The 18622-nt window shown below is 38.9% G+C and overlaps 1 protein-coding gene across 1 annotated transcript; it reads right to left on the reverse strand.

Moving 5' to 3' along the window:
- Positions 1 to 2765: 2765 nt before the first annotated feature.
- On the reverse strand, positions 2766 to 3683 carry LOC311090407 (olfactory receptor 51I2-like; the record flags this gene model as incomplete). Its single annotated transcript, XM_084125662.1, has 1 exon — positions 2766 to 3683. The coding sequence occupies one exon, from the start codon at positions 3681 to 3683 to the stop codon at positions 2766 to 2768; it is 918 nt and encodes a 305-aa protein (XP_083981788.1).
- Between the last annotated feature and the right edge of the window lie 14939 nt (positions 3684 to 18622).

Raw genomic sequence — 18622 nt, forward strand, 5'->3', positions numbered from 1 at the left:
GGCATTCTGTAAATCCAATTTTGTGAAGACTGATGCTCCCTGCAACCTCTCGTGAGCTGAAGACATCAGCGGCAAAGGATAAGTATTCTTTACCGTGATGTTGTTCAACCCCCAGTAATCAATACAAGGTCGCAGAGACCCATCCTTCTTACCCAAAAAAAAAGAACCCTGCCCCTGCAGGTGAAGAGGAAGGCTGGATGAACCCTGATGCTAGAGAATCAGAAATATATTTTTCCATGACCTCCCTCTCTGGAACAGAAAGTGAGTATAATTTGCCCTTAGGCGAAGACTTACCTGGCAGTAAATCTATCGCACAGTCGTAGGGACGGTGCGGAGGGAGAGAAGCAGCACGGGACTTACTGAACACCTCCTTCAGGTCTAGGTACTCAATGGGCACTTTAGACAAATCCACTGCCTCCTCCTGAAACACAGACACAGGTACAGACGGACAGGCAGACACAAGACAAGACTTATAAAACTGAGTGCTCCATGCGGAGATGGAGTTCTGGCGCCAGTCCACTCTGGGGTTATGTAACGTGAGCCAGGGGTGACCAAGAACTATGGGTGCCAGGGGTGAGTCCAGGAGGAGGAATGATAAAGTCTCAGAGTATGATTGCCTGATGTGGTGAGTGTTAAGGGTTCAGTGGTGAGTGCAATATTGGGGAGACTTTGACCGATAAGTGCGTTGACAGATATGGTGTGAGTAAGTGTGGTGATAGGGATGTGGAGCTTATGTGCGAGCTTACGGTCCATAAAGTTGCCCTCCGCTCCTGAGTCCAGTAGGGCGTGACAGTCGTGAGTGCTGGCTGCCCATCTCAGTCTTACCGGGAGGAGCGTGGACGATGGTGATGAGGTCTTCTCGGCGGAGATCCCACCCGATAGTAGCCTCAAGTTTACTATCGGGCTTGGCCTTTTACTAGACAGGCATTAAGGAAATGGCCTGCTCCCCCACAGTACAGACAGAGTCTCTGGGATCTCCGCCTCTCCTTCTCCTCCCGGGAAAGCCGAGCTCTACCCACCTGCATGGGCTCATGATCGCCGACTGGGCTGACCGTGTCCCTCGTTCCATTGGCACTCGGCCGTCAGTGTACAAAATTCGATAGAGTAGTCGGAAACAGATCGGTTACCCTGCTGTAAGTCGGCGAGAACTCTGGCTGCCTCTCTTCCTGCCGCAGACCGATCAAACACCCTTTTCATTTCTTCGGCGAGTGCCTGGAACGAGGCGCAGCATGGGTCTTGGTTCTCCCACACCGCCGTTCCCCATAACGCCGCCCTTCCAGTCAGCAGCGTCAGTACGAAGGCCACCTTCATTCTCTCATTTTGAAAAGTGCGGGGTTGTAATGAGAAATGCATTGAGCAGCTAGTCAGGAACGCTCTGCAAAAGTTAGGTTCTCCTGAGTATGCCTCCGGAACCGGAAGATGAGGCTCCGACTGGAAGGACAACTCCGATGGTGCGGGCTGAACCGGCGGTGTGGGCAGTGCAGCGGGACTCCGTAGATGTTGGAACTGTTGGGTGAGCTCGGACACCTGCGTCACTAAAGCTTGTGCCGCCCGCCCCGTGTTCGCGATGCTCTCTCCCTGTGAGTCCATCCGGTTGATACCGCGAGCGTTTAGGCTGAATGTGGGTCCGCCTGCTGCCTCCATGGTCTGGTCAGAGCTTTCTGTCATGAATGCAAGAGAGGAGACAATAGCAGGTAAAAGTGTGTTTATTAAATAATAAACAGAGTGGTCAGAGAGTCCAAAGCACGACATACAGGGGCGGGAGAGTGACGTAGGGACCTCGACGGGCAACCGGGCTGGTGATGAGTGATGAACACAGTGATGATCCGAATCCAGGCGAGTGACGACGAAGAACATAGATGAAGACACAACGAATAATCCAACTGGAACGTAGATCACAGGGAACAGCCAAACGGAACAGGAACAAACACAGGAATACACCACAAAGCTCTGACAACAGAAGACACCGGTCACAGAGAATAAAAAGGTGAGTAGATGGGAATCAGCTGGCACTGCTGATCAGCGATCATCAGAGGACACACCCACACTAATTAACACACAACACAACAATCACACGAGACAAGGAAAAGGCAGAGAATTTGTGAACCGTGACAAAAACTGAATAGAAACAGAACATACATGTTACACTGGTTTCATCTTTGCAAGCTGGTTATAAACAGAATAGTGTTAGTATTATGGCATTGAATCACTTTTATTATTATTATTTATATTAACAATAGATATAACTACACCAAATATCGCCATTTGTAATAATTCGATATAAAGTATGTTGACAGCTATTGTTTGAACCTCTCAAAACTGATTCCTAAATCGTTATTTATAAAAATAAGCCAGGTTCAGTCTGACAATGTAATGCTTTGCATGCAGAATAACAAAATGTAAAAATTTTACACCAGTTTAAAAAAGACAATTATTTTATTCTTATTATTTTTAAACAATACAATTATAAAGAATTACTGACACTAATAGTCTATCATTTCTAAAAGATTTCATGGAATCTTATATTCTATATATAAAGTTATTAATCTGAGCTCATATGATATGGATGGCCCCTTTATTCAGTCAATTAAGGAAGATACTCTCTGGCCAAAGGAAATCTGTATAGAATTCAGAAAGGTGAAAACTATCACATTTAGCAATCACTCACAACTAGAAGGTGAGTGACTGCTTGATTGAACAATTATCTTTAAATGTCTTCAGATTTGGTTTGCTATGTTACAGTATTACAACAGAAACAAAGCAGGCTATTTGGAGGCTTTTATAAGATGCCAAATGTTTTTGCGGATATCAGGAAAGTTTAGACCATAAACAATAGGGTTTACAAAGGGTGGTATAACAATAAATTCAAGTGAAATGACAACACTCAGCGCTATAGGAAGTTCCCCATTAATAAATCGACTCAAAGTGAGCTCACAAAAAATAGCAACTGAGAAATTTAAAAGGATCACCATGTGTGGAATACAAGTTTTATATGCTTTGCTCCTGAACTCTCGTGTGCTTCTTTGACAAATTATAATAATTCTGACATAGGTATACAAAATAAAACCCAAAGGGATCAAAACTGTTGTGATCATTACAATCAGGCCATAAATATTAATAATAGTATTGTTCACACATGAGAGTTTGACAATTTCATAGCTGTGGCAGTACACCTTTACCATTTTGTTACCACAGATTGTCAATCTTGCAGTCAAAAGAGCACCAATACCAACAAAAGTTATTGGATAAACCCATGCTATAACTATTAGAACAGTTAGAAACCGTGTGGTAATTATGTTGTTGTAATGCAAAGGTTTACTGATTGCAACAAACCTATCAAATGCCATCAACATCAATATTGTAAGCTCAAAAGCTGCATATGAGTAAAGGACAAAACTCTGTATGATACATGCTTCAAAGGAGATTATATGTGCATCATAGAGCAGGTCTGTCAATAACCTTGGGAAAAAGCCAGCTGTACCATATACAGAGTTGATGGACAAGCATGATATCAAAATGTACATGGGCTTGTGCAATGTCTTCTCCAGAATTATTACAAGAATAATAAGAACATTAAAGTATATGACAGCACAGTAAAAAATAAATCCCAAAGTGAAGAAAGCATATCTTATGCACCCAAGATTTTCAAACAACATAAAGTAAAAATTTGTTCCATTTTCCATTTTCTTTACACAAGGAAAACTTTCATTGACCTGAGGAAGAGAGCAAACAAAGTTCATATGTTTTTACACTATAAATAAATAAATAAACATTCAGCTCAGAATGTTTAGCCACAGTGTCTTATACATGTATGGTGACCCTAACTGTAAAGTGTGATCAGTAATATAATAATCATTCAATGAAATTAATGGTTAGCACAGTAATAATTCAACACAGTCTAAGAAAAAATGTTGTTGTTGTTTTTAACTTTACAAACATTATTAGAAATACCTTATGTTATATACTCTGAAATGACCATCATTGCATCTTCATTTAAATTGCAGGTAATGAACTCTATTTAGAATTAAATGAACGCTGATTTAGTTGGACTGTGGAGTCACCAGTGCATGCTAGTGTTTTTATAGTATCAAACACATCTCAGGAGGCCTGTTGTGACCTCTCAAGTCTGATTTCACTGGAAACATAAATTAATAGCATATATGTGTAACCAGGGGAAGAAAAAAAGATCTTACATGTAAATGTGTAATTGGGATCAATGTCATATAGTACTAGTAATGCGTGAATGATGTATAGGGATCTCCCAGTCACATGACCCCTAGCCGCGTGTCAGCCATTTTGACGGAATACATCCGTCAGCTACTCAGTGGCAATGGATCTATTATTAGGGGAGGGTAATATATTAGAGAGTATATTATTATACTAATAATATAATTATTAGTATAATTATTTTATAATTAGCCTAAATATTGCAATACTTTGCGCTACAGTATTGATATAATTGCGTGTGCAAAATATCTCGATACTGAACAGAATCGATTTTTTCCCCCACCACTATGTTATCTATTATTAGCGCAGTGGCCGTCAGCTAACTCTTCACGTCATGTCATCGCACTTATTAGCATCACAAAAAGACATATATACAATATACAAGAGGAAGATAAAGGAATTAGGAATCATAGATCCATATGAAGCACCACAAGTTCTTTTTACAGGCATTAAATGTGTAGAAAAACTTCCTGACATTGAGTTCGGTGACATTTACAGCTACCTTATTCACTTCCCATCACGCTACACCGGAGCTTCATTAAAAGCATACAAAAGCTTAGCAGGCTATCGGTTTACATTTACATTACATTTATTCATTTAGCAGATGCTTTTATCCAAAGCGACTTACAAATGAGAACAATAGAAGCAGTTAAACTAACAGTAGGACAACAATATGCAAGTGCTATGACCCTTCTCAGTTTAATCTAACGCAGTTTTTTTATTTTTGTTATAGAACAGAATAGAATAGAGTTCTAAAATTGTCATGGACAATAACATGGACAAAATTGTCATGGACATAACCGGTTGTCATGGACATGTTACAAAAACTGAATAGACGTAAAAAGTCAAGTAACCTTATAATTTCATCTAAACTTTATTGTATATTTTACATGCACTTTTATAATTTGTTTACATTTTTCTTCTTGTACCTTATATCACAAACAGTTGGAAGCCAAACACAGCCATCAGTGTTTTGCCTGTTTATTGCCGCCAACCACTTGTTTCTCCATTTTGTTTCTTTTGGGATACCGTATAAAGATATTCCTTTTGTATGATCACGTATCTGATCGCATCCAACTGCACAGCGTCGCTCGGGCATGATAGGAATATTTCGCGACGAGCTGTAGTATCACGAGTATCACCAGCGGTTTAGCATTTTCTATTCCGTCAAGATGGCTGCTCCAAATGGCGGGACGTCCCTATACAGATACCTGTTCCATTCTGTTAAATTATGACGCTGGCCCTTTAAGATTTCGGTGGGTGAGATCTCGTCTGGGAGTTAGTCTCACGAGAGTTAGAGCTGTAGTAGCACGGTTAACAGAGTGTGTATTGCATCATCTGTGCTTTGGAATTATACAAGTAATAGTTGGATAAAACACCAAAAGGGTGAAATATTCAGTTGTATTATCCCAATATTGAGTTGGTGAGAAGAACATCGATGTGATTGAGTTGTGATGACGAATGATGACAACTGATCGTGATCCATGAAGTGTTTCTCCTCGTCAAAAACATGGTTTATTGACTAATCATAAAGCAGGGGAGAAATAGTACTGCATAGGCCCTCTGTGAGATCCAAATTGTGTTCATCAATACAGAAGGGTCTAAAGTCCACTACTGTTGTTTTCCTTGATATCCTTAAAGAAAAGCCACATTTATGGGTTTTATGGCTTTGTTTTGTACTTTTGCAAAATTCATAGATTTAAGAGTGGAAACTAATTCCAGTTTTTTTGTCTTTTACATTTATTTTTGTCCTGCTCTGGTTTCTAAAACTTTTTCAACCCCAAAAAGCCAAAGCTATTGTTAATGCTGTGTCCCTATGGTCACAGTTGGAAATAAAAGACCCTAAATTTAAGTTTGCCTGTGTTTTGGACCTTTCATTCCTTTGACAGCAAGCGGTCAGCCGGCAACATATGTAAAACATAAATAAATAGAGCATATAAATTTAGCATAATTCTGCCTCTAGTGCTTTCCAAACTTTCCACTGCAAATAATAATTATTAACTATTTTCTCATCAGGCATTATTTTTAATTTTTTTTAAATCAATATCACAAAACATTCTTGGGCCCCAAATTATTTTGGTATGAATATCTGAACATGCAATATATCAAAAGAAAGAACATGCTTCTGGTAAAAAAATTTTTTTTTTTAAAACATTGGTTACGTATGTAACCGTGGTTCTATGGCATATAATAATGATACCACAAAGATCATGGAGCAACTGATCCAGGACCTGCTGTTTGCTGACGGTGCCGCCCTCCTTGCTCACACAGAGGCAGCTATGCAGCGAATCACGTCCTGTTTCGCAAAAACTGCTCAGATCTTTGGCCTTGAAGTCAGCCTGAAGAAGACTGAAGTTCTGCATCAGCCCGCACCACAAGAAGAGTACCATCCACCAAGCATCTCCATCGAACAAACAGAACTGAAGGTTGTCCACCATTTCAGCTACTTGGGGTGTGTTATCTCGTCTGACGCCAAGATCGACATAGAAGTTGACAACAGGCTGGCCAAGGCAAACAGTGCATTCAGCAGACTATACGTTCGTGTCTGGAACAACAACAACCTCAAAAAAGACACGAAGGTCAGTGTATACAAAGCTGTTGTGCTGACCACTCTCCTGTATAGTCCTGGGTCACGTACCGTCATCACCTGAGACTTCTCGAGCGTTTCCATCAGCGCTGCCACCGCACAATCCTCAACATTTGTTGGAGTGACTTCGTCGCCAACACTGAAGTCCTCGAGTCAGCGGAGGTTACTAGCATCGAGGCCATGGTCCTCAAGATACAACTTCGCTGAGCAGGGCACGTCTCCAGGATGAAGAACCACCACCTACCTAAGATCGTGCTGTACGGGGAACTGTCCTCTGGCTACCGCAACATCGGGGCACCGTGAAAGCGATACAAAGACTCCCTGAAGAAGTCCCGCACAAGCAGCTGATCACGACTCCTGGCGGTGCACAGTCCATCAGGCTACCTCCCTCTTTGAAGATGCCCACAGGGCCAGTATGGAGGACAAAAGGAGAAGAAGAAAAAACCGTGTCCCCTCAGCACCTATCCTGGACCAGACCTTTACCTGCAGCCGTTGTGGCAGGACCTGCCTGTCCCGCATAGGCCTCGTCAGCCATCAGCGTGCCTGTAAATGACAATGATGTCCTTCCTAAATCTTCGTTCGCGAAGCCATGATGATGCATAACTGAGTGGAATATCTTCCTATCCTCTTCCTATTCGAGAACCTAATATAAAAGCTGTCACCCTGTGACTTTAATGATGTGTCTGTCTATAAATACCTCCTTTACATGTCATCTCTTCCTCCGAGTCTTCTCGTTGACCCGAATGACCAGAGACTCTGGCGGTCTTAAGCCAGCCAACCAAAGTTACATACGTAACCAACAAATTTCCTTGGCTATAGAAAGCCCGAGGGCATAACTGAGTGGAAGACGAATATCAAATTCATGTGGCCGCGTTATAAGCTTACATAGGTCTCATAGACGTTGCTCTATTGGGAAGCATAATTTGGTGGCTGTTTTTTTTAAAGGCACTAACCGCTTAAATCCTCCTTGTAGAATCCACAATGGGACCTTAATATTGTTCTTAACAATCTTTGCATCTTTCTATTTGAACTTTTGTCATCAGGAGATATTAAATGGCTTTTTTATGAAAACTGCTTTTTGATGGACTTTTCTTCTGCAAAACGCGTGTTTTTTTTTAATTACATCTGCTCTCTGGGGCCCCGCAATGTTTAAAGTGGGGTCCAGAAGATTCCAAAGTGACGTTGTGGCCAAACCCGGCTTTTTTCCCCCAAGGTATTGTCGATGATATTATTGGCCGATCACCCAGTAGACCTCGAGATGTGTCAGCAGCTTTGTCCTGTGAGATCTCTGCGTCTTTATGTGGATATGACACTTCCTGGAGAACTACTTACCAGTTATTTGTTTGTTTTGCAGACGGTAATAAGGGTAACAGACTTGCTCATTGGATCACAGAGTTTATCACAAGCTCTTATGTCTCTGCCCATAGAATCCTGCCTAATCCAGTGAAATACCACTCTACGCGCTCAGTGGCAACATCACGGGGTGGCATTACTGGAGTTCAACTTGCAGACATTTTCGCAGCAGCAACCTGGAGCTCACAGTCCAGCATTTTCATGCCTCTGTAGACTTAATCTGGTTTCTGCCCCAAACAATTTCTCAACAGCAGTACTGGGTGGAAAAGTGTGCCTATAAAAGGAAATAATCAACTGAGACTGAGATTTTTGAATAAAAATTGTACAATCTCATTTGTTTCTATGTTGGAAGAAATGTTTAAGTTGCGATTTTTAAAATTGTAGATGAGAAAGGAGCAGACTGTCGTGATCAAGATGGGAAATAAAGGATTCTGAAAGGAAAAACAAAACATTAAAAATGAAGACCAAGCGGAAGCGTAAGCTTTAAATGTGGAAGGAGCTAAGCCTTTTAAGCAAATCGTCTAATTTAACATTATTACTGCTAGGGAAGGGCAGGGTGTTGGATCCGTGTTGGCTGAAGGGCAAAGCCCTCTGAAAGCCTGAAAACGAAAGTGAGAAAGCACATCAGCAATGACGTTGCAGTGGCTATGAGCAGCCTTAATTATAAAGTTAAAAACGGCTGATTGCCAGATTAAACGTCTCAAAAAAGGCATAATCGTCTGGCAAGACGATCTACCTTTGTTGATGATGGCAACAGTGGCTTTGTTGTCACAAAACATCATGATACGTTTCCTCGACCACGCTGAACCCCAAATAACACTAGCTACAGCTAGAGGATAAATCTCGTAGAGCGCGGATAAAACGGAGCCGGAAGCTGTCTTGGGAAAATTGTTTGGCCATTTCTCAGCAAACCATTGTCCTTGAAAGAATCCCCCGAAGCCAATAGAAGGGGCGGCGTCAGTGAATAGATGTTAATCTACGGATGATTCGAAAGCATCATTGTAGAAAAAAGAAATACCGTTCCAATCATTTAACAAACGAGTCCAAAAACTGATATCAGACAGACATCCTTGGTCTAGTTGGAGCGGATCGCGCTCCACCTGCTTCTCCAAACTTCAATCTCTCCACAGTAGCTTCAGCACAAGCTTTCAGTAGGTGTTTTGTTTCACCCACCGCCGTAACTGTGTGTCCCCATCTTAGAGCTAATATCATTCAAGGTTAGGATATAAACTTGGCTACATTACTGCTTCCTTCGCCTGCAGCTGACAGGAAAATGGTTGACTGTGGCGACATGGCAGTCCTCCTCAAAACTTCCGATCCCCGTTTGCAACGCAATCTTTATATCAACGTAATTGCTTTTAGCATTTACAGAGATATTTTGTGCCAGGTTTTTCCAGATCGAAGGGAAGAGTTAGACCTCTATTTAGCTATGATGGCGGACTTCAACCAAAGATACGGGGGCACTTTATTTTATGAATACCACAAATCATTCTCTGCTAAATCTGCCTCCTTCATCACTCTTTTTAACTCAAGATTAGACTGGTCTGTTACTGACACTGAACTGCTCGTCCGTCATTTCGGCGGCCAAAAAATCTTGGCTTGCGCTATCTATAGCTCTCATGGACACTCGGCATCATTTTGCCCTAAAGCATTCACTAGCCATGATCCGCCCACTGTCCATGATGCTGAAAATTGTTTGCAGGGATCCACACCCGAAATCAGTCTGTCCACGCCGGTACAGGCCTGCAACCCCAACGGAAGACCCCAATTCTGAAAGAATTCTGAATAGACACTCATCAACTCCTATTAACATCCCAAACCTTTCACGCTACCTCTTTTTTCACTCTGATCCATCCTTCGTTAACTATTTAATCGCCGGTTTGTCCCAAGGGTTTCGGTTGGGCATCCTTTCCCATCTCACCACCTCCTTTGTAGCAAAAAAATTGCAATCAGCTATAACTGAACCTGACGTGCATGGTTCAGCCCTGTTAGAAAAAGAGGTTAATAAAGGATACATCATCGGCCATTTCACGTCTCCTCCTTTCTCTCCATTTCGGATAAATTCTATTGGCGTCGTAACACGTAAATATTCTGGCAAAAAACGTCTTATATTTGACATGTTTTCTCCACATTCTACCAAAACAGCAAGCGTTAATGAATGTATTCCCTTAACACATTTCTCTCTACATTATGCCTCGGTCGACAACGCTATCCAGTTAATTAAGTTAGCTGGTCAAAGCGCTTGGTTAGCTAAAGCCGACATCACAGACGCTTTTAAAACCCTGCCAATTCACCCCTCAGATTGGCCTCTTTTCGGAGTCAAATGGAATTAAAAATTGTATCACATGCTCACATTCGGGTGTAGAAGTAGCCCTCATATCTTTAATAGTCTTTCCGATGCTCTGTATTGGATCCTGCTGAATGTCTGTAAGCTTCCTTTTGTCTTGCATTTACTTGATGATTTTTTAATTAAAATTGTTTGAACTTCTCAAAACGGATTCCTAAATGCTTATTTATAAAAATAAGCCAGGTTCAGTCTGACAGTGTAATGCTTTGCATGCAGAATAACAAAATGTAAAAATGTTACACCAGTTTAAAAAAGACAATTATTTTATTCTTATTATAAAAAAAAACTAAAAAAACAATTATAAATAATTAGTGACACTAATAGTCTATCATTTTTTAAAGATTTCATTGAAGCTCATATTCTATATATAAAGTTATTAATCTGAGCTCATATGATATGGATGGCCCCTTTATTCAGGCAATTCTGATTGTGTTTCTAAAACCCTTGTAGCAAATTGGCTCTATGAAATATTAATAATCAATAATAACTGGTTATAATTGATTATGAATATTTGGATCAGTTAATATAATTAACTTAATGTCGTAAATTAATATTACAATCAATTAACCTGTTTGTCCCGTGAACACTCAGGATTAATTGTTTATTAACTCTAAGAAATGTACATTTCCAGGGCATGGGAAATGTCTTTCTTAATTTACAGTACTACTAAGAGCAGTAGCCAAAATCGATATAATTAGTGACTCCAGTTATGAGCTTGAGACACAGACAACTTTACGTGTGACAAGAAGTTATAGCATTGTTTGAAATTCAGCAGATCAACAGCATTGAGCAAACCATCAGTTTAGTTCTAACACACCCTTCTTTAAAAGGGGTAAGGATACTTAATGTATCAAATAATGAGACTAAGTTTGATACTTGCATGTCTCGCCCATTTGAATTAAACTGTCCTGATGCAAATTGTTGAGGCTCCAGTTGATCTTTGCTGATGTGGTCTTGATGAGAGAGAACCAGTGGTAGTCAGAGTATCTTTGGTGAATGGAAAGACAAGGCCGCAGCCTGGCACAAACTTGGAGGGTCCTTAGAAACTTCTAGTTCAGCATCATCTTTAAGTCAGCATTTCAGAAAGAGTACGAGAGAGGCTAAGAGAGCTAAGAAAGCTGATCTTGGGTTTTTAAAGCGTGAAGATGTTACACCCTCTGGAGAAGATTTTCCTTTGGAGGGAAATTTTTACGATCCATTGTGTTCTAGCAGGGCATTTGAATATGTAATATGATTGGATGTTTAACATAAGAATCTGAAGAAGATGCTTATAATACTAATGCGTCACAAAGTTAGCAGAATGTAATGTAAATTAACAAAACGGGGACGAAGATTGGAGTTTATGGAGACCAAACATGCCACACATATGATTTTGGTTAACCATAGTATCCAAAGTCTGAAACATTAACCCAATAGAGTTTACAAGAATACAAAAGCCAAACCACATAAAAGGAAAATCATGAGATGGGAAAATTAGATACAGTGCCAAAAGTGAAAGAATGAAGAGAAAATAATATTTACAATATTTACACAGACAATGAGGAAAACAACAACAACAACAACACAAATAACAATACCAAACAAAAACAAACAAAGGTGGGAAGACGAGCTCGAGAGATGCCAAATAAAATAAATAAATAAATAAATAAATAAAAACAAACTACCTAGGATTAATTCAGCTAAACTAACTAACAACTGAAAAATGTAGAAAAGAAAAGTCTTCAGCATCAAGATGCCCAAACTAAACTACACTAACTTACCGAATAACAAAAATTACAGGGTGTGGCACTCTCCTAAACCTAGTGTGTTAAATACAATCAAGATGTCCTATGTGGTGCGCAATGTATGTCGCGCGACTTGATTACCTGCTCCCTCCTTCCCAGCCTCACACACACAAACAAAAACACTTCACAACCACAATATGACAATAGGTTAAATCACACGATAAACACACAGAATAAACAATGGCGACAACAGGTCAAGCCAAAGTGAGCAAAAAGCTGGGGACGTGGAAGAGATACGGGTATTTGAGGAAGGTGGTGTAATGTGATTGATTGGTTGAACCGGGACGTCATCATCCTTCAGGAAGACTGACAGGCTGTAGATCGATTCAGTGAACATCTGAAACACACACACACACACACAACAAAAAAACTACCCACATATACCCCTATTGCAACACAATACGTACAGCATACGTAACACTACTTGATTGAACAAGTATCTTTAAATTTCTTCAAACTTGGGTTTTCTATGTTACAGCATTACAGCAGAAACAAAGCAGGTTATTTGGTATGGAGGGCATTTTCTGCCAAATTTAAATAAATAAATTAAATGATTAAAATGAAAATTAAAACCAGATTAATGATTTCATTACAGAAAACAGTACACAAAATATGTGACAAAATTGAGAATGAAATTAAATGATTTCATTTTCACAGCATTATCCCTGTCAAATTGAAAAATAAAATGCAATTGGTGATTTCACATTTCATTTTCACTACAGTCTCCAGGCAAGACTGCCAATATTAAAATGAAAAGCCAAACGTGAAAAAGAAAGTACAAATATAGTTTTTACAATGCTCTTTAGTAATGCTCACGCAATAATAGTGACACAATTTAAATACAAATGTAAATTTTCGTTTTCATTTTAATTCCTCTTTTATTTCACAGTTTTCATTTTCGTTTTCATTTTCAAAGACAACCTGCATGCAAATTCTATGTTAATGAGTGGGTGTGGCTTATTCTAGTAACGGCGCTAGAGGCACGCCTTCTGTAAAGCGAAGTCGTCGACGTCCCGTGTGCATGAGTTGAATGTGTGAAACGAAATTATTTAAATAATATAGTAATCGAGACGACGAGATATGGCGAAATCTGCTAGTGAGCTTTTGCGGGAAGCTGCTGCAGCATTAGAACATGGAAACAACCAGCCTGACCATGTTAGTTATGATGTTAGACCAAGGGTGCCCAACCAGTCGATCGCGGTCGACCTGTCGATCGCGGACTGCTTTCCAGTCGATCGCGAGAGTAAATTGTACTCTGGTTTGCCCTTTCTCTCTCTTCACCGCTCCCGCATCTCAGACCTCAAAAACATAAAATATTAACCTTTATAGCCATAGTATTTCTTGAGTAAAGAAAACGCTGTACTTATTTTAAAAAACAGTTCTTTATTTAATCTTACAAGATCACTGATTAGCCTACGTTCAGCTATGCGCTGGCCGGAGGAGGAGGGGCGGAGCTACGAGGAGCTATGAGCTGTGAGGTTTTGCTTGACAGTCTAATCAAGTAACAAGATTTAACACAAGCTGTTTTAATGCTTTTCATTGGTTGTTAAATATTTGTAAAATTCACTGACATACATAAAGTTTGACCAATAGCATTGATTTATAAAAAAAATAACAGCGAAAAAATGATGGGCTGAATTCGAAATCGCATACTAACATAGGCTACTCATACCAGTGGCGGATACAGAACGTCATTAATAGGTGGGCCTGGTGAATATACGGAGGGGCCTCGGGTTTTTTAAGCTTATACACACCTGATTCCCGGGCTCCGTATTAGAGCTTTCACACTGAGCGTGGATGCGGTCTGGCGATGCGTTCCATGTGCGGTGCGTAGAGGCTACAGCAGTGCAGAGATCGTTTCCGCACCGAGTCTATTTTTGCTGTGCTGCACGCGCTGAATTAAAGTGCCAGCGCATGGTTCGTGGTCAAAATGAACACAGATTGACATGAAAATATAATAATCTCACCATAAATGCGTTTAATTAAATGAAATGTAGTAATCTCACCATAAATGCATTTAATTTAATTATACTCTTTTTCACAGTCATCTTTATAAGGCTAGCCAACTTTAAGACCAGGGTAAAGCAAGGAAAACTACAATTTACCTCAACAAGGCGACATAATGAACACTTGTCTCATTCGTGGAGGTGAAAAAACAAGTTCTTTGTGACATGCAAGATTTATTGTATTAAAACTTAAATGCAAAAGAAAAGGCAGGAGAGTCGGCTGTTTTTGTCAATTTTAAGTTTTAATTTAAAATCTTTGCGATTTTAATATAAGTACATGGTTAAATATTTTACCACTTGCTTGAGCAACTTAAAATATTTATAGAAGTAGCACTGAATGATACGTTGTTTAAATTGTGTTAAAACGTTTATTAAAGAGTGTATGTGTACAATGAGAATCGCAATGCTGACAAAACTTTTTTTAAATAAAAGTTGCTGAATAACTTCTGGATCATTTGAAATACAAATAGTGAGTATGTTTTTGATGAAAAAGCCACTAACGTTAAGTGTCTCACGACCATCCTCCTCCTCCTCCTCCTCCTCCTCCTCAGGCATGACATGGTCCAGAAGTAGCCTATATTATCATCTAGACGTGGTTTTTTTTTTGTTTTTTTAAGTGTGTCAATGACAGCTGTTTAGCCATAGCTCAGTTAGGTTGCCGCTGCGACGGAAAACTTTTGGTCCGAAACGCGCCCGCGCCCGCGGTGTTGCGTGATAGCATCACTGGACTGACACGATATGTCAACATAATATATTTATTTTGTAGCTATTTTTCGTAGCTACTGTACATACATTTTTATTTTAAAAAACTATTAAACATTCTAAAAAACTATTACAATGAAATTATTTCATTGTATTATTTTCAAATTATTTCAATTATAATTCATGATTATTAAAATTAAAAATGTAAATTGTTTTTATTAATCTGATTGGGTGGGCCACCGATCAATCGTGCCCAACCAGGCCCAACCATAAATCCACGCCTGATTTCAAATACATATCAGAAATAGCAAGAGTAGTATGTTAGGACGCTAATCTGAATTCAGCCAGGATTTTAGCTAGGCACGTTACATTATTAGTAGGGACTCCCTGGCATTCCGGCTCGTTGACTCAGCTCACTGAAAAGATCTTTTGGGTCACAAACGGCTCTTTAGAAAATAAATGTTTTAACTATGACTTTGACTATGATAGGTGTAAAAAAACAATTCTAATTAAATTATTAAACGAAATCAGACTCACAATGTCTAACAATTTTTTTTTTTTAAATGCCTTGATTTGTTCTAAAAAAAACTAAACCTTTCCATTTAAATTACATATTTTTAATGTATAGAAACAACATTCAAAACAATAATATAATAGAACCCATATTAAAAAAAATTAAAAAAAATCAGAAAAATAAATAGGCCTAGGCCTAACTGAAAGGATTAAACTGGTCCCTCTATTTCTCTCTTCTTTATTGCCATGTTATAACCAGCACTTTAGCATTATAACTAGCATGAACACACACTATTATTTTAAATAAAATTATTCAATATTTAATTATTACATAATTATTTAATTTCTATATAGGCTATATTTTTAAAAATAGAGTCGCCTCTTCTCCATTATATATGGATTACAGCTACTTTTCTGTTTGTTTTGTGCATATTAAATCTGCAGATGCGCTGTGAGTAGCGACTGGCTTTCTGTTTGGACTGGTAGATCTCGGCACACTGATAAATCTAAAAGTAGATCTTTGTTCAAAAAAGGTTGGGCTCCCCTGTGTTAGACTCAGACTAGACCATAATCGACGATGAGGTTCATTCATGTATTAGGCTGTTTTGGAAATTCAACTATTTGGGTGTACTAAGGTCTTAGTAACACAATTTCTACAACAATTATAGCCAGACATTAATACCCACTAGCTTTAACCGAGAACCTCGGACAATGTTTCATATTCGCGTCGTGCCTAACAACGCCCTTCAGCCGTGACTTATTCAGATACAGCACTAGCCTGTATCTGTCCGCTGTTTAACTGTTAGGCTACGTGTCTTTTGGTTATTTTAAGTTTGTGTACAAAAATAATCACAATGCTGATTTTCATTTCCAGTAACAACTTCTGGATGAGACCGAGAAAGCGAGTGTACCTGCATTTACAGTAGGCTAGATATTTCCTTCAGGTCAGTCATATATTCATAATAAAAAATCCGTTTGAATACCCGGTGTGATATCTTGTACTTTTAACAGTTAATAGGGGTTGTCCGTGCCTATAGTCATGTCAGTTGCGTCTTTCTTCTCCGTGATCACAAGTTTGAGTCATTTCAAAAGTCTTCTCTACTGACTGACTGACTCACTCATTAAGACAGTCTTTGTCTCCATCTAATGGAGAAATAATGTAACTTCTTCTATTGCAAATGGTCAGGGACAATTTTTTTTTCTCCAGCGGAAGGAATTGGCTTTTAGTGATTCATTTTACTTCATGAAAGTTGCATATATACATATGTTTCGGGATTAATATTTGTATTGCGTGGTAACCGTTTTATAAAAGCAATAAGGTAGGTTACTCTAGGCTAGTGCTGTATCTGAATAAGTCACGGCTGAAGGGCGTTGTTAGGCACGACGCAAATGAAACATTGGCCGAGGTTCTCGGTTAAAGCCAGTGGGTATTAATGTCTGGCTATAATTGTTGTAGAAATTGTGTTACTAAGACTTCTGTACACCCAAATAGTTGAATTTCCAAAACAGCCTAATACATGAATGAACCTCATCGTCGATTATTGTCTAGCCTGAGTCTAACATCATAACTAACATGGTCAGGCTGGTTGTTTCCATGTTCTAATGCTGCAGCAGCTTCCCGCAAAAGCTCACTAACAGATTTCGCCATATCTCGTTGTCTCGATTACAATATAATCACATTTAAATAATTTTGTTTCACACATTAAACTCATGCGGGACGTCGATGACTTAGCTTTACAGAAGGCGTGTCTCAGCGCCGTTACTAGAATAAGCCACACCCACTCATTAACATAGAATTTGCATGCAGGTTGTCTTTGAAAATGAAAACGAAAATGAATACTGTGAAATAAAAGAGGAATTAAAATGAAAACGAAAATTTACATTTGTATTTGAATTGTGTCACTATTATTGCCTGAGCGTTACTAAAGAGCATTGTAAAAACTGCATTTGTAGTTTCTTTTTCACGTTTGGCTTTTCATTTTAATATTGGCAGTCTTGCCTCGAGACTGTAGTGAAAATGAAATGTGAAATCACCAATTGCATTTTATTTTTCAATTTGACAGGGATAATGCTGTGAAAATGAAATCATTTAATTTCATTCTCAATTTTGTCACATATTTTGCGTACTGTTTTCTGTAATGAAATCGTTAATCTGGTTTTAATTTTCATTTTAATCATTTAATTTATTTATTTAAATTTGGCAGAAAATGGCTTCCATAATTTGGAGGCTTTTATAGGATGCCTAATTTTTTTTATGGATATCAGGAAAGTTTAGACCATAAACAATAGGGTTTACAAAGGGTGGTATAACAATAAATTCAAGTGAAAGGACAACAGTCAGCGCTATAGGAAGATCCCCATTCACAAATCGACTCAAGGCGAGTGTCAGAGTTCTGTCACTTCTGTTTGGGTTACATCTTGGGTTGGTGACAGAGCTCTGGCATTCCTGGGGCCTGTACCATGAAGGTAGCTGAACAAACTCGGGGTTACAGGATTAGTTTTGAGTTGACAAAACCAAACCGATGCAATCAGGCTTTATTGGTACCATGATGCAGCTCATCAACTTTCTTTGTCAACTCAGGCTTTGATCCTCAAGCTATGATTACTCCACGCGCGCGTGCACATAAAAGAGTGACGTCGACACTGAACAACCAATCGCGGGTAGAGCGAGAGCGATATATTTTTCTGCGGAGGAGCAAGAGATAATCATTCATAATTACGATGAATTTGAATATGTATTTCAAGCTCGAAACAATACGTTCTCTGCTGCCAAAGCAAGAGAAGACTGTTGGAGAAAGATTGCTGATTGTTAATGTGTAAGTTAAACAAATACGTTCTATATTTATGTAAAATTATGTATGTATATATGTATGCCTATATGTGTACTATAGCCTATAGCTTATTTTTATAATATATAAAAAATGTGCATGTATGTACTAAGAAAGATTAATATTCATTGATTTTTAGATTTTTAGATGCAACCCCAACTCCAAATGTTCTTGGCAGCAGATAAAGACAAAATATAAAAATATAATTCAAAGGTTATTTCAAGGAGTTAAATCAAAGAGTATTTACCACAACCTTTTATTACTTTTGTGAACAT

Source organism: Abramis brama (assembly GCF_963993115.1).
Source record: "Abramis brama genome assembly, chromosome: 10".
NCBI classification, from domain to species: domain Eukaryota; kingdom Metazoa; phylum Chordata; class Actinopteri; order Cypriniformes; family Leuciscidae; genus Abramis; species Abramis brama.